Source organism: Alosa alosa, chromosome 3 (assembly GCF_017589495.1).
Source record: "Alosa alosa isolate M-15738 ecotype Scorff River chromosome 3, AALO_Geno_1.1, whole genome shotgun sequence".
Lineage (NCBI taxonomy): Eukaryota > Metazoa > Chordata > Actinopteri > Clupeiformes > Clupeidae > Alosa > Alosa alosa.
Genome location: NC_063191.1, coordinates 22,969,219 through 22,986,405, shown reverse-complemented (window position 1 = coordinate 22,986,405; position 17,187 = coordinate 22,969,219). Strand labels below are relative to the sequence as shown.

Below are 17,187 nucleotides of genomic sequence, written 5' to 3'. Positions count from 1 at the left end.
CTACAGGATCAGACTAGGAATGGAGGAGAACAGGAGCCACATGTAAACAAAAGATTAGATGAGGAAAGGACCGAAGAGCATGAAGGAGAGGATGGCGGGATGGATCCAGAGAGGAAATGTCCTGACGAGAGAGAAATGGAAATGGAGAGTGCAGTGGAGCAGGGTGAGGGTGTGGACAATAACACAAATCAAAGGGAGGAGAATGAGTTAAGGCATGAAGATGAATCTGATGAAGACACAGTGAGTGTAAATAGTGAGCAGGAGTACCAACTTTTGAAGCAGGGTAGTGATGCCAGTTTGGAGGAGCAGCAAATTGATTGTCAAGATGTCAGCGTGACAGAAGAGACAAATGGTGAGGAAAGTGAGATTAAGTCAGTGAATGAAGGGACAAAAGCTAACACTCCAGCGGAAGATAAAAAACAAGAGGGACCTGCTGAAGATGAGGAAGAGGACATTATAACCAAAGAGCAGCCTCTTAGAGAAAATGAACAAGGCAGTAGAACTCCAGAACCTCAGGAGAAGACAGAAGCTGAAGTGCTACAGGATCAGACTAGAGATGGAGGAGAACAGGAGCCACATGTAAACAAAAGATTAGATGAGGAAAGGACCGAAGAGCATGAAGGAGAGGATGGCGGGATGGATCCATGTCCTGATGAGAGAGACATGGAAATGGAGAGTGCAGTGGAGCAGGGTGAGGGTGTGGACAATAACACAAATCAAAGGGAGGAGAATGAGTTAAGGCATGAAGATGAATCTGATGAAGACACAGTGAGTGTAAATAGTGAGCAGGAGTACCAACTTTTGAAGCAGGGTAGTGATACCAGTTTGGAGGAGCAGCAAATTGATTGTCAAGATGTCAGCGTGACAGAAGAGACAAATGGTGAGGAAAGTGAGATTAAGGCAGTGAATGAAGGGACAAAAGCTAATAGTCCAGCAGAAAATAAAATACAAGAGGGACAGACCCCATTGAAGGAAGGGGAAGATCAAATAATGCCTAAAGAAGACACTGTTGCAATAGAAGAACATGACAGATTGCCTGAAGACCAGGACAGTTTACCTGAATACCAAGATCATCAAGATATCAGTGTGACAGATGAAATGTCTGATGAAGAAAGTGAGATAAAGTCAGGGGTAGAAAATGGAGGGGTAGAAAATAATACTCAATTGGAAGAGAACAGGCAAGGAGTAGATGACAGCATGCCTAAAGAAGAGCCTGTGGCATTAGAGGAACAGGACAGTTTACCTGAAGACCAGAGAATTGATACAATTATGAAAACTCAAGATGATCGTGAGCAGGATAGAAAAACAGAAATGATGAGCAATCATGGCCAGGCTAAGGATTTACTGGCGAAAGAATTCAAGGAAGAACAGATCGAACAAGACCGACAGCAAAATGACACAAACAGCCCTGTACTTCATGAAAATGAAGAGGATGAAGAGAAGACTGAAAAAAAGAAAAATGAACACAGCCAGGAGGAAGAAAGAAAAAAAGTTGTGCTGCCCAAATCTGAATCTGAAGAGGAAGACTTGGACACATTAGGTCAGCTACAGAATGAGGAACACCTGGAACATGAGGGGGGAGAAGAGGAGAGGAGAGAAGGCATATTGACAGCACCCAGTCGCAGGATCAACCAATAAAACAGCATCATGTTGTCACTAATCTGGAAGAAAGAAATGATAAGAATATCACTGACAGTGATAAAGAGCAGGAAATTGAATATGATAGACAGACAGATGACATGCATTTGTTAAAAGAGAAGAGTGAAAGTGATGCTCAGATAGAAGAGGACTGTAAACTGGAAAAGGGAGAAGTTTGTGAGGTTGATGCTGACAAAGTCCAGGGTGATGAGAAAGTAGTGGATGAAAAGAAACACCATGGGCCTGAAGATCATATGGCTGAAGATGTGGGTGATCTTAGTGAGATTGAAAACCCTTACCCAGTAGAGAAGGATGTGGAGCAAAAGGAAGCCAGGACACAAAAAGATGGACAGCAAGATGATCTAAACAACAGCACTTGTGATGAAAATAAAAAGGTGGATGAAAAAGATGTTGAGATGAATCCTAACAGGGACCCAGACAAGGAGACATTGCTGGAAGAAAAAGAAGGGGACACTGAGGTGCATCAAGGACAGACAGACGGAGAGCAGCTCCAGACTGAGTTTCCAGGACAACTACAGAATGAGCTGAGCCAATTGGAACACCATGCTGATGATGAGGAACCAGTGAAAGGCAAAGGCCTTGAGGAAGATGATCAAATGAAACATTAGATGGAACAACTAAATAGTAAAAGTGATGTGTGTGTGTGAGAACAATAAGGACGTGGGAGGGACGTGGTCCCAGAGAATGAAGAGAGAAACGATTCTCCACAGAAAAGGAGGGAAAGGAAAAGGTGGAGATGCATCGAGATGACATAGGTCAAAGTCAGACAAGTTATTGAGTTAAGGCAGCCACAAAAGTTGAAACAATCAGGAGGTTAAAGATTTAGAGGAAGAAAAGGATATGTAAGTAGAACAGTTTAACAGGAAAAAAGTAAAAAGTAGTCTAATATTCAGAAATTTGTCATGAATTTAATGAAGGATATTATATGAATCTACATGTAAATACATTAACTTTTTACATTTTAGTGTTAACAATATGAATGTTTCTTAAAATGATTAATAGTGAAATGCGTTTCTGATGTGTTTCTTTCAACATGCATAGAATGAAAGGCTAAACTTTTTTTTCATTCAACACATAAACAGGATGTGAAATGTGTCCACTTATGTGCAGCTTAAACAATCATGCTGCAGTTATTAATTAAAATTCAGACAACTAAACTTTCTAACCATTTTAGCTTCATAATCACGGCCTTATAGCAAACTAGACTATTTTAGAGGGCATCCTGATGGAAGCTGCAAGGACCACACACTTGCCCATGAACTGTTGGTCTGGGTCAGTAACTCCAGGAATTTGTCTAAACCCTGTATGTAAACTGATCCGTAAATATATTGCAGTTTTGTAGAGGGTGCTAAAAATGTCATGCTGTGCTTTCTGTTAACTACTGTTTCAAGTATTTTGTGTAAACACACAAGATAAGACATTAAACCAGTTTTGACCAATCCAACCTATGCATTGAAACTACCAAACCTCAACAGACAGTATACATATAGATCAGGGGTGGGCAACTAATTTCCCCAAGGGGCCACATGACAAACTGGGACTGTTGAGGAGGGCCGGACCCAAAATACCGAACTCAAGTCTGAACTCAATTCTGTTAAATTGTATTCTGTTCTTGTATAGCATTAAGTAAATCATATGGTTTTGTTTACTAGTCGTAAGAACAGATGAAAATGTGGGGGAGACAAAGGAAAAACAGCAATATTAAATCTATGTCCAGTATTTAATCCTCATTCTCGAAAATTATTTTTTGACATTGACATTTTTTTTTTCAGTTTTCAAAGACTGATATAAAAAAATACTACAATATCTATATAATTAGGCTAGGTCATGAAAATGTGAAGGAGTCAGTACAACCGATAGGCCTGTGCCACCATTTCATCAACACTCAGCAATATTTCATCATTCATCTTTCATCAATAATTAGACTACGAAAAATTTGGAGCAGACAATAGTAGGCTGTCATTAGTTAATCAACATGCACAAAGAAAACTATTTTTTAAAAATGTAGGCTGTTTTTGCTTTAACTTTATGCACATAACTGTGATTGGTCAACTCGCTCTGTGTGTTGAGCCGGCTGCTTCAAGCAACCTGTGGGTAGTAGCATCTGCCAGTAACATTTTGAAATGAACACTTCGTATTGCCAACGAGCAGCAGTAGGAGTTCGTTCTAACAACCTTTGCGGTGGTGAGCGACGCAGACATAAGACACAAAACTTTGAAAGGTTTACGCCGACGTAAAGGCAACTGCATTGTGTCGACACAGAAGCATAAATTCTATTCACCAGCACATCAGTGAGGGTGTTTACGTCGTATGCATCCACGCACAAATGTATGGGCGTACAAATAGCAGTCGCTTTCAAAATAAAAACGATATTGATTTGCATGCATCATCTCTATGCTAGGCTCTTGACTATTGTTCTTTTACGGACCTTACGCGGGCCGGTCAGGGAAAGCCCACGGGCCGTATGTTGCCCATGTATGATCTAGATAGTAAACAATCCTGAGTTTTTACTTCTGAGTAATTTGTTTTTTTATGTTTGACTGGTACCATGTGTGAGAAGGAATAGTGAGACTATGCAATCGAGATGATGCAACAAGAACACCATTTCAGACCACTGACAGACCCTACACAAATGTATTTCATGTTCTTTATTTTTAAAAAGTTAATTGATATCAGGGGTGGGGGATTTCTGAATCTTGAGACTGGCACATTGATGAACATGTGACTGTCATAAAGGCATTTCCACTGTGGTCAATTACAAAGATCAGTAATAAAAGCCAGGAAACAAACCTGGGCATAATTTGGCCACAATAACAGCAACAACCATAATAAATGCACCAGTGGGTGATAAAAAATCTGGGTCTTCCAAATAAAGTATGGCAAGGTGTTAAACAATTTAGCTTGTATTTCTCCAAAACTAATAGAATGGTAGAAATGTTCCAATAAAATAAATAGAGGTCCATGTTAAAAAGTGTCAATTTGTCACCATATTTAAAAAGATAGTAAGCTGTGTTAGTGATTTCCACTATATTAAGTATAAACGTTTATTAGTTAGAGAAAAAAAAAAAAAAAAAAAAAAAAAAAAAAAAAAAAACATCGACCAATGTTACAAAGCCCTTAATTTACATCTAGGACATTACAGTTTTGAGAATACAGGAGGTAGATATAAAAAAAAAAAAAAAAAAAAAAAAAAAGGAACTAGAAACACACACTTATGCAACAAAACATTCTACAGCTTCTGATGCTACTTTATTTTAAAATATTTCAAGGCTTGTAGTTCAGTCTGCTTCCTCCTCTTCAGACTCTGTTTCTGTAAAATAGACACCCTGATTAGTACCATCATAATAGTGGTTAAGACCCAAATAAAAATGGCCTTTATATTTAAAAAAAAAAAAAAATAAATAAAAAAACTTCACATGTGCATAGCTCACCTTCTTCTGCATTTTTCAGCCACTCCACAAATTTCTTCATCTGCTCGAGGAAAACACTTTTCCCTTTGGCAACATGAGCCTCGCTGTACCATTTCAGAATGGCCTCCTCGCTCAACACATCCGCTGTGAAATGGCAAATCAACACATTTAGTACCAATACAAATGTCTACGTAAAAAAATGCACAATCTGCACTTCTGGGAATGAACCTACCTTTGTAAAGCAGCACCACAATCTTCTGGAAGGCCTTCATGAAATGGATATTGTCATAGCAGTACTCCTGAATCTTATGCAGAAGGGTTAGCTCGGATAGGCCTTGGGAGGTGAAGGCTTTCAGCAGTGGACTGTATTGCTACGGATGCAAGAGGTAAAGAAACACTTAAAAGGAAATGCCTGACCAAATGGGACATGAACAGTGTTCTAACTTGATTAAAACACTTTTGCTGAAGTGTATTGGAGAGAAAGAAAAGAGAAACGACAAGCAGAAATGTGTACGGTGTGTGCGCACGCATGACTAATACAGTGCAAAGGCAATATTACAGAATACCCAGCATTCAGTAATTTGAATTTGTTGCACATTTTTGCCAAAAAAGCAGTGGGTGTTCAGACCTCCCATCTTTAATATGCATTTCCTTGCATTTACTGACAAGCTTCCTTTGTTCAAACTACCAACATTCAGATTGAAGCTACAAGAACAGAAATACTAGGAATAGTATCTGTGCCTGTAGACCAGCACATCTCAAAACAGCCTTGTTCAAATTACAAGACCGAAAGCTTTGTGATGGAGGACAGGAGCCCATCATTAGTGCAAGTGGACTTGACCAGAAACAATCTGGCCATTACAATTACAACCTGCACAAGTCATGAAAACACCACGACACAAATTTGCAAATTATCAGTCAGGTGATGTTTGGCAGTGGCACACGTGTACATAATCTATTCGAGATAAATAAATAAGATAAACGCTGATTTTATTAGGGAGTTGGGAGGTGGGGATCAACACATCCTACGCTAGATCTGATGAAGTGAAAGATGGCATCTGGATTATGCAGTGTGCAATTTTCACCTTCAAGTGTTTGATGGCTTGTTCAGTGACTAGCTCCTCTTTCTTGTTCCACTCAACACAGCTCATCACACAGGTCCAGATGATGCTGATCATGCTCTGCTCAGTTATGCTGGTCTTCTTTATCTCCTCCCGAATATAAGCAATGATCTAAGGGGAGGGAAAAAAAAAAAAAAAAAAAAAAAAAAAAAAGTTGTCTATTTCTTCAGTGAGCTATACAAGGCCTTTTCAACCATGACAAGTCCAACAATCCAAAATATTTACCACAACACACTTTATATTCAACTTTTCAATAACAAACTTGTGGAAACTCAAAAAAAAAACAAAATCCAGAATCCCAGCATCAACTAACATACTCAGTCATTGTTTCAGCAGGCAATAGGGCTTGCTGCTACATGCTCACCTCTCTGATTGGCTCTCCACGAGACATCTGCTCCTGAAGCTCCTTCTGCAGTTCCTTGCGGGCCCCAATGCTCTGCTGGTTGCGAGCAAAGTCAGACAGCTCCGTCAGCCCGGCATCGTTGAAATACTTTGAGAAGTGTTCACAGCTCCGCTTGTTGGCTGGGAACAACTCCTGAGACAGAAAATGCATGTGTGAGACACAAGGAAGCCCCAAGCCAGACTTGTCACCTCAACACTCCTGGCTGATAAACTGACTATTGCCCCAACACAAGGCCAGCAGTAGGAATTTATCAGCAGTAACGGCACAGTTAACACTCACCATCAGCCGATTGTCCATGCCAACCTTCCTTAGACTGCCAGCCACAACGTTGATGTCCCTCTCATTAATCCATGCTTTAAACAGTTTGACCGCGAATGCCGCAGACACACCTGAAAAAAAGGCATGGCCCCAACAACAGGAATTAGAGCAAAGTAAAACCAGTTATATGCATTCAATTACAGCATTAGCAACAGAAAGGGAGGAACACACAATCCATAACTGACGGTAACGACCCGTAGAACATAACGGATTCTAATCAGATACATCCAGTCTAGAGCCAGATCTGTCGATCCAGGATGCACACTAGCTCAGTTGGCTGTACATCAAGTCTTGCACTCAGGATAATCCAACATGCAAGTTTTGACAGGAGTGACTATGTATTCAAGGCCAGACCTACCAAGGCTTTCAACAGCACTGAATGAAAACCACAACATAAGAAAACCTTACCCTCTTTGACCAGGTTCTCATTGAAGAGGCTGCTTAAAATCAAAGCTGATATGTTCCCATTGGCCAAGAGAATGCCAGTCAGCATTGCAAGCTTGTTGCGCTCAGACTCTGTGAACCCCTTTAAAAACAGCAGCAACTGCAAAGACATGACAAAGCCCATTAAAAAGTGATCTCTTGTTCACAACCTAGAAGGCATCACGTGTCACTTGTTCACATGTATAGTGAAATTCACGCTACCTTCTTCATCTCCTCTTCGAACCCTTTCTCCAGGTACTTGTAACGCCGGATCAGCTTGTTAAAAACCTGAAACAAACAAAAATGTGGACCATTATGAAAATCAGCTATGCTACTAACATCCACTAAAAGACTTCAAGAGACTACTACAGTTGAGCCAAATGGACCATCCAAGGCAGAGGTTGGGGAATAAGACTCGCCAACTTATGCTTGCTAATTGTGCAAAATATTGCACACACATTATTATAGGCCATTACAAGGAGAGTTTATGCATGTATGCCCATGTGTTTTATACATACAGAGGGTTTCATAGCTGAGCACAAAAGACAAGTTATGACATTCACAGATTGGGAAAGGTGATTTTGTTCTGTTGCTCAACAAAGGAAAAAAAGTGCTGCCAAAGTTGTTGGAATCCTCAGATTGGTCGTTAAACTTGATTGTTTATTGCTAGAGCATGCAGGTGAAAGTAAAAAAGTGGCAATCTTGCATAAAAGTTGAGACCGATCTCAGCTTCACAGTATGAAATCAAAACAGAATTCTTTTACTAAACACCATATGTTTAAAAAAAAAAAAAAAAAAAAAAAAGTGTAGACCTCAGACTACCCATGTTGTTTTAAATAGGAAGTTGCATCACTGAGGCATTTAAAACATACCCCTCTGGCATATTTCAAGTGTCTGTACAAATACACACTGGGGTCCTCAAATCTATGGCACACCGAGAACCACTGCTCTAAATTCCAAAAAAGTATCCAACAAACTCAAAATTCAGGTTAGGATATAATCTCTTTACGAAGAGGTCCTGAGTTGCATTTCACTTTTAACTGTTCAAATCAAATTGGGTTTTGCATACCACTTCACAAGAGCAGCATTGTGAGTGACTTAATCCTACCAAAAAGTTCTAGATCACAGCCTACGTCAACATGAAATGTACTTGTCATTTTGGTGGAAGAGGTTAATGTATGGAGGAATTAGTCATTGTGAGTTTTATATTTTTTATTTTCAACAAGCAACTAAAAATGAATGAAAATGTGTCAAATGAAGTACAGATAAGTACACCCGTTTCCAGGAAATGGTAAAAAAAAAAAAAAAGAAGTTAATTCACATACCTGGGCATAGGCTTGCATGGTCTCCAGGTCTTCTTGTGCAGTAAAGACACAAAATTCCGTACGAGTCATGTCATCGGACAAGGTTCCTCCTGGGGCTAGAAAGGAGAAACATTTGATTATAAAGTGACGATTTCACAATTTTGTTAACTAACAATCAGCAAAAACACATATGCTATAGAAAATAAAATGGACTCACCCAGCATTCCGCCAGCCACCAGGATGTCAAAGAGTGTCTCAGCATAACGACGGTAGTCGAGCTTGGCACCAGAGGCATCAAGGAATTTTGCAACAGCTTCCAAATCAGTGCCAGATTGATTTAGGCCTTGTACAATGCTTTCCTGAAACTGGGTAGGGTCAAATCTCTCCTTTTCATCTGAAACATGAAATAAAACACTTTAGGTAGAATTACATGCAATGTGTTTAGATTCACCCACATCTCTTGATTTAAAGTCACATACCTCTTTTCCTAGTTTTAAAACGCTGGCCGGTAAGCGTTGGCTTCTGCTGCTTTTGATTATTCATAAAAGACGCCCTGTGAGGTCAAACAAAAGAAAGAAATGGAGGAAAACTTGTTAGGTTACGCTTTGTTTTAAACAAGCGGTCTAATAAAAAGTGTGACGCAACTCGGCCACCTCTATGACATAGCCATGGTGTAGCAACCTTGACATAATCATCAAATATTTCAAATTGCGCGAGCAAAAGCCTTGTAGGAAACATTTATCTCCAGAGAAAACAGGGTATTCAAACGACTATGCCACACATCCGGTAGTTGATGTCCATGTTTGGTAGGCAATTTTTGCCACGCTAACCTAGCGACAGGAAAGAGTAATCCAGCCTAGCCAAGAGTTTAGAAAGTAACAAAGACCGATCTGCGGCTACCTAGCCCGTCTGACATTTCGCTGCAAACGCTAAAGCCTTTTGATAGAGGATAGAAAATGTCAGAACTTTATTGACTGCCTGGCTGGTTAGACACGAAGTTAAACTCTTTCAATTCATTTAACTTTCCGTCTATTCTGTATAGCATTATTGCTAAGGTTCACGTCCCTGGCTCGCAAACGGAGTTAACGTAACATGTTAGCCATGTTACAATGTTCAGTTACAATGTTAAAGCTTACGTTGAAAGTTACGTTAATGTAAAGTAACCGCATGCAATTCCTTCAGTTCAGCATGTAAGAAACAAAAGGACCCGAGATTAGACAAATGGCCGCAAACTGTGACTTCCAATTTCATGATACAAGAAAACTTGGGCCTGCTTTAAGGCGTCTATCAGTGGTTAGACTTTACGTTACATGTGGCGATGTCGGCCATAATGTTTCTAGTCCAGGTTTCAAATACACGACCTCCTTACAAAAAGGCAGATAAAGAGGTACGGAGAAACCATTAGTCCGTCTACTGCTGTCGGTCTTACGGTGATTTAACTACAATACTACCAGAGGCTAACGTTGCTCCACTAGCTAGACGTAGGTGATCATGTATTGTAGCGGCTAAAGCTACTAAGCTAGCCGCACGTTGTCCAACTGCGACACGTTAAAGTTAGCTGCAAGCTATGCCAATTTTCATAATAATGCTACCAAATTGTTTGCCTCTCTCGTGTCATTGACTGGTAGTGACAACAATATTGACAAATAACACACACAATACTTACCGAATTGAAATTGCAGATCAAAAACCGTTGTGAACCACGAAAGATTAAAGCAGCAAACTGAATCACTTCCTTGTCCTATCGCCCAAATATAAAGCAGACACAACCAGTTGTATGCAGCGCCACCAGGCTCTTAAAGTTCGGGTCATTACATTTTTAGAGGTGGATTGAAAAAATACATAAAATACTACATGGGGAAAAGGCGATTTTAAGTTGCATTTCGACTTATTACAAATATACAACAATAACTCACTATGTTGCTGTGATTTCATACAAAAGTAACATGAAATATCTTAAAAAATACATTGAATTTAATCAATGGACTCCCCATTAAGTAGTTGCTATAGTCCCAACTGCCACTGACGTCAACACGTTATAAACGTCAGATCCACTGTTCTCATTATCTGACTTTACTTTCTATGGACTGTTCTAGTATCACAGAAACTAGGCCTTGTTTTTTTTTCTTTTTTAAGTTTTCCTCAATACGCTTAATTATTAGTACTTAAGTGAATTATATGAAATTACATACTAAAAGCCATGGAAGATGAAGGTGGTGGTGGGGATGACGACAACATTATTCGTGGCAGTAGGCCTATGGTTATGGTTATGGGATTTTTTGACACTTTTGTCCAAATAAACAATACAATAGCTAAATTAACAGCAGACAGTTTTACACAAGAAAGACTAGACATTAAGGAAAATAGAATAATAAACAATAATGTCAATGCAATCAATAACCTAATGAAAATAAACAAATACTACAAACCATAACTCATAAGACACGCCAATTAACTAAGTGCATGCTGAACAGATATCTATTTAGACCCCTCTTGAAAGAAACAAAACGATCAAAGGAACGGAGAGCCCTGGGCAACTCATTCCACCAACAAGAAACCACTGAGGAAAAGTCTTGAATTTGACCTAGCGTTTATGGCTAGTGACACAACAGACTCTCATCAGAAGACTTGGGCGGTTGGGGAGGTACAGCAGGGAGCAGCTCCAGTGTCCTATAGCAGTGTTTCCCAAAGACTGGGTCGCGACCCACAGGTGGGTTGCAGGAGATTTTATTTGGGTTGCCAGCACAATTTATGTTGTCTAATAAATTAAATATTGGTGGTTGCATGCAGGTTGCATGTTAGATCTGAAGTGAAATGGGTCGCGATGGTCTGTCATTTTTAAAAAGTGGGTCCCCAGAAAAAAAGTTTGGGAAACACTGTCCTATAGGACAAGGTGAGATATTTATATGTAATTTGGCCACTATAGGGAGTCAATAGAAAATAACTAGGAGAGGAGTTCCATGTGTCCTTTGGTTGATTGAAGACCAGGCGTGCTGCAGAATTCTGACTCAGTTGTAGGCCTAATCTTACTACACCAGCAGGCCATGCAGGCAGGCCAGCTAACAGTAAATTACAATAGTCTAGTTTGGAGATAATGGCCTGTACGAGAAGTTGTGTGGAATCTTGTGTCCGATAAGGTCTGATCTTCCTAATGTTGTAAAGGACAAACCGACATAATTTTGCAATTGCAGCTACATGCTCAGAAAAGTTAAATTGTTATCAGTTCTGACGTCCAAGTTTCATGGCGATGTAGTTGGGGTCAATGAAAATGAGTCGAGCTGGATGCTAAACTGTTGGGGGAATAGCGGTTTTAGCTGGAAACACCAAATACTCTAGCCTGGCGAGCCAGACCCACATTAAAATGTAGGGTCTGGGCACTCACCGTTCGCCGTGCTCAGTCCGAGGGGCAGGATAATCAGTTGCCTTTCAAATTCCCTCTGCACATAATAGGGCCTTAATAGGATATTTGTTTTCAAGTAGCAGGGAATTCAAGCCAAACCGTTGCAACTCTGCCATCAATCATTATGTTAAGCCCACCAAACGACTCTATACACGATTTCAATGACCTGATTAAGTTTCGATTTCTGGAGCTCACAAGCCAACAGAGAGTTGCTAGACTAGCCCTGGCAGAGCCGCTAGGGGCGCGTCTAGATTTCTAGGCTACAAATGCTCTGTAAGGCATGCAGAAATCCGATGGGAAACGGTAGTCCTCAGGTGGGAAAGACAGGTACAATTGAGCATCGTTCGTATAGCAGTGATAGTCAAATCCATGGGAGCGAATGGTCTCACCCAAGGAAGTGGTGTAAATAGAGAAAAGTAGGGGCCCTAATACTGATCCCTGAGGCACACCTGTGGTGACGTCATGAGACTTTGATACCTGTCCCTGCCAAGACACACTGAAAGAACGCTCTTTAAGGTAGGATTCAAACCAGTCAAGAGCTTTCCCAAAAATTCCCAGTTCAGCCAGTGTAGGAAGAAGAATGTCATAGTTTACAGTATCAAAGGCTTCAGATAAGTCTAGTAGAATTAATACTGATAACTGAGTAGAGGTAATACTTATAACTGAGTAGAGGACTGAATGCAGTCAGACAGAAGAGCAGTTTCAGTAGAATGACCACTCTTGAAACCAGACTGCATAGGGTCTAGTAGTTACAGCCGTGACCCATTTCTGTAACCTACACTATAGCAATACGTCATATATCTGACTGTTCGAGTATCACAGAAAGAGGAAAAAAACTAGGCCTTGTTTTTTTTTCTCAATACGCTTACGCGTATTAGTACACAAGCGAATGATATGAAATAACACACTAAAAGCCATGGATAATGAAGATGAGGATGATAATGATGATGATGATTATTATTCATGCCACTAGTCACAGCCGTGACCTATTTCTGTAACCTATAGCAATACATACAGGGCAAAGGTCAAGGAAAAGTATAAGTATATATACTCTTTTGATCCTGTGAGGGAAATTTGGTCTCTGCATTTATCCCAATCCGTGAATTAGTGAAACACACACAGCACACAGTATACACACAGTGAGGTGAAGCACACACTAATCCCGACGCAGTGAGCTGCCTGCATCAACAGCGGCGCTCGGGGAGCAGTGAGGGGTTAGGTGCCTTGCTCAAGGGCACTTCAGCCGTGCCTACTGGTCGGGGTTCGAACCGGCAACCCTCTGGTTACAGGTCCTAGCGCTAAACAGTAGGCCACGTCTGCCCCAAAAAGCCAAGTCATAGTCCTCATTCACAACCTTTCCCTTTGTGCCACCTTGGTTGCAGTCATTTATTGGGGGCCAAGCAGCGAAGCTGCGAAGGCACCCATTGTGTTTCTACGTTTTCCTATTATTAGGGGTCCGAGCAGCGTAGCTGCAGGACCCCTATTGTTTCTGTACCGTTCATTTTTGGCCAAAATTCTGTAAAAGTCATACTGCAGCCTAAACCGTAACTCCAAAACTCAAATTTTCAGGTATGGTTACCAGTACCCCCCTCTACCCATAACCCAACATTTGGGGTACTGCACCCAAAGGTGGCGCTATTGGAAAAAAAGGTTAATTATAAAAAGGTTAATTTCTCCTTACCAGATTGACCTAGACTCAAAATTCTTTCATAATATTAATCTCTAAATTTAGATGCATCTTTTTGGCCCTGGTCTTATGGTCTAAAAATGTTTACTTTTGACACAATTTCATGGAAAAGCCAAACATTATAAAAAGTTTCACACTCTTCAAAAATAATCAAATCTTCACCAAAATTCTCACAGACAATGTTTAGACCAAGCCTCACAAAAGTTATCGCTCAGAATTTTGATATTTTGCTCCATTTCAGAGATATAGGCCAATAAAGTTAGACCACTTAGGCCATTTTTCCTAGATCACCTATATTCCTATAAACCGTAAGTCCTAGAAACTTCACATTTTCAAGTATTGTTACCAGTACCCCCCACTACCCATAACCCAAAATTTGGGGTACTGCACCCAAAGGTGGCGCTCTTGTCAAAAAGTCTTATTTCTCCTTACCAGATTGACCTAGACTCAAAATTCTTTCATCATATTAATCTCTACATTTAGATGCATTTTTTTTCACCCTGGTCTTATGCTCTAAAAATGTTTACTTTTGCCACAATTTCAGAGAAAAGCCAAACATCATAAAAAGTTTCACAGGCTTCAAAAATTATCAAATCTTCACCAAAATTCTCACAGACAATGTTTAGACAAAGCCTCACAAAAGTTATCAAAAAAAATTGGATATGTTGTTCCATTTCAGAGATATAGACCAATAAAGTTCAACCACTCAGCCCATTTCTCCTATATCACCTATATTCCTATATGAGTATTTTTTTCCCTTGGAGAACAACCATACAACCATCATTATGTGGATACCATTAACAGTGCACATTTTCAGATCTGTACTCTTTTTTATAAAGCCCTTAATTATATTGTCTAATGTATGCTAGGAATTTTCTTGATGTGTGTTTGCCAACACACATTTTCACCATGAGAATGTGACTGTCAAATATGTAGGATTGTCAGTGGCTCAGTGGGATAATGCCTAGTGCTGGTGTTTGTTAGGTTGAGAGTTTGAATCCCCGGTAGTGCTTTAGGCTCTAGCTCGAATACTATTGGTTATTGAAGATTCACACCATTGAACAGCACCTGAATGACATCAGGCAATCAACATACACAGTCATTAGTTGCCAAGAATCAGAATGCCGAGACACTCTGACATTTAGGTGAACTTCTTTGTTCACTATTTTTCCTTCATCATTAAGTCTATCATATTTATATTTCATCCATTAGTGTTCTTCTCTACAAATGTCTAATTGCCCCAGAATTTCAAAAAGATTTCAGGTGTACTCTTTCAGGAAAGCCCTTCATTTTATTGTCAAATGTATGCTTGGAGTTTTTCTTGTGTGTTTACCCACACACATTTTCACCATGTGAATGTGACTGCCCAATGTGTATGATTGTTAGTGGCTCAGTGGGATAATGCCTTGTACAGGTGTTTCTTAGGTTGAGTGTTCGAATCCCCGTTAGAACTTTAGGATCAAGCTGCACATGCTATTGGTCATTTAAGATTCACACCATTGAACAGCACCTGAATGACATCAGCCAATCAACATTCACACTCATCAGTTGCCAAGAATCAGAATGCCGAGACACTATATGACATTCAGGGGAACTTCTTTGTTTACTATTTTTCCTTCATCATTAAGTCTATCATATTTATATTTCATCCATTAGTATTCTTCTCTACAAATGTCTAATTGCCCCAGAATTTCAAAAAGATTTCAGGTGTACTCTTTTAGGAAAGCCCTTCATTTTATTGTCAAATGTATGCTTGGAGTTTTTCCTTGTTGTGTGTTAACCAATACACATTTTCACCATGTGAATGTGACTGGCCAACATGTGGGATTGACAGTGGCTCAGTGGGATAATGCCTTGTACTGGTGATCCTTAGGTTGAGAGTTCAAATCCCACTTGAAGCATTAATGTTAGAATACTGTTGGGTTGTGGATGTTAGCATACTACAATAGAATGCTGTTGGGTTGTGGAGGTTAACAAACTATAACATTACAGCTACTTGTCAATATGGACTTGTAGTGCAAGGCAAGTATAACTGTATAATTATAGGCTGTTTATCTTATTGACTCCGACAAAGCTGTAGCCTATAATTATTTGTTATTCTTATAATATTTGTCATTTCTTATACATATTTAGTCGGCTCTTCCACTTGACAGAACTCTGTATCGGTTAAGGATGTCACGCATGAAACAATGCTGCAGAAACACGAAAATACGACTTTGAGTTTAGTAGGCTATAATTTTCAGTTCCTGTTTATCTATTGCACGATGGGTAATAATTTAAAGGAATCGTGTTGCAGTCTTGTAAATAGTGACCCTGCAAGATCCCTAGTCATTGCAAAATCATAGTCTGTGACTTAAAACTCTACTACTTGTCTTTAGATGTGAAAGGGTCTGAGACTGTAGTCTTTCAAAAATATTTTCCAAATCTTTGCAAATCTTTCCAAAGTCTGTCAGTGTAAGGAGGGCTTGAGGTGAAAGTGCTGTGGAGAAATTGCAGGATTGTTTGGATCTGCCACCCAACCACACCCAGTTTACCTGCTGGGAAACCCTGTAGCTCAGAGCAGGGGCTCAGACCAGGATAAATTGTTTGCTCGCCCCTCAGTTCACTCTTTTTGTTCATCTCAACCCAGCACTCCAGTGTGTCCTGCTCTGTGTCGTCTTTGAGTTAACGTAAGTCATCACTTTAATGACCCTCACTATGACTTTTGTGATGTTTATCAATTTGTAGAGTAGCTCTGCCATCATGTGTAAAGTTAAGGTCTTTGTTTGTTGGTTTGGTGTGTTGGAGTCCCATGTGAGAGATGATTAGGTGATGTTGGTTGACTTGGGATGTCAAGTATTGTTTAGTTGTACCTTATATAGCCATATGATTTCAGTTTATTGTTCAAATGTCAATTGGTTCGTTTGTGAGTTGGGATCTGTACTGATTTACCCCATTTCACTGATTACTCCATTTTTTGTTTGTTTCCTCTTTGATGCAGCACACATACAAGTAAAGAACAAAAGAACAGATGAATTGAAACTCAAATAAAGTTCTTGTGTTGCACCGAAACCTGCCATCTCAGTGTCATCACTCCATACCATTGAGCCTTCTGACCGAGGCTCTGCCTGCTCGCCACACACTCACTCTACCTCGACCCACATCGCCCCCTACAGTTCCTTCAGTTGGGTTGTGGAGGTTAGCATACTAGAATAGAATACTGTTAAGAATACTGTTGGGTTGTGGAGGTTAGCACACTATAACGTTACAGCTACTTGTCAGGACTTGTCGTGCAAGGCAAGTATAACTGCATAATTATAGGCTGTTCATCTTATTGACTCCAACACAGAACCCATCCCCACCCCCCTTCACCTACCACCACAAATACAATTCCATTCTGTGGAAACACTGCCTTCCATTATCAGACCCTTCATCTTATCCATGACAAATGCATAGTCCTATAGAATAGAGTATTGTTAGAAT

The 17,187-nt window shown here is 40.0% G+C and overlaps 1 protein-coding gene across 1 annotated transcript; it reads right to left on the bottom strand.

Moving 5' to 3' along the window:
• Positions 1–4,292: 4,292 nt before the first annotated feature.
• LOC125292090 (eIF5-mimic protein 2-A-like) lies at positions 4,293–10,424 on the bottom strand. Its single transcript, XM_048239233.1, has 12 exons — positions 10,305–10,424; positions 9,118–9,191; positions 8,856–9,032; positions 8,660–8,754; positions 7,557–7,622; positions 7,320–7,455; positions 6,873–6,982; positions 6,555–6,725; positions 6,155–6,301; positions 5,302–5,440; positions 5,091–5,213; positions 4,293–4,969 (listed from the first exon to the last, which is right to left on the bottom strand). The coding sequence occupies exons 2-12, from the start codon at positions 9,179–9,181 to the stop codon at positions 4,938–4,940; spliced, it is 1,260 nt and encodes a 419-aa protein (XP_048095190.1). The 5' UTR covers positions 9,182–9,191; positions 10,305–10,424; the 3' UTR covers positions 4,293–4,937.
• Between the last annotated feature and the right edge of the window lie 6,763 nt (positions 10,425–17,187).

Excerpts from the sequence above, each read along its gene's own strand:
- LOC125292090 (XM_048239233.1), bottom strand. The coding sequence starts at position 9,181 with ATGAATAATCAAAAGCAGCAGAAGCCAACGCTTACCGGCCAGCGTTTT. Across the intron at positions 9,033-9,117 it reads TTTTAAAACTAGGAAAAGAG|ATGAAAAGGAGAGATTTGAC; the intron begins GTATGTGACTTT and ends TTCATGTTTCAG. Across the intron at positions 6,302-6,554 it reads GTGGAGAGCCAATCAGAGAG|ATCATTGCTTATATTCGGGA; the intron begins GTGAGCATGTAG and ends CCCTCCCCTTAG.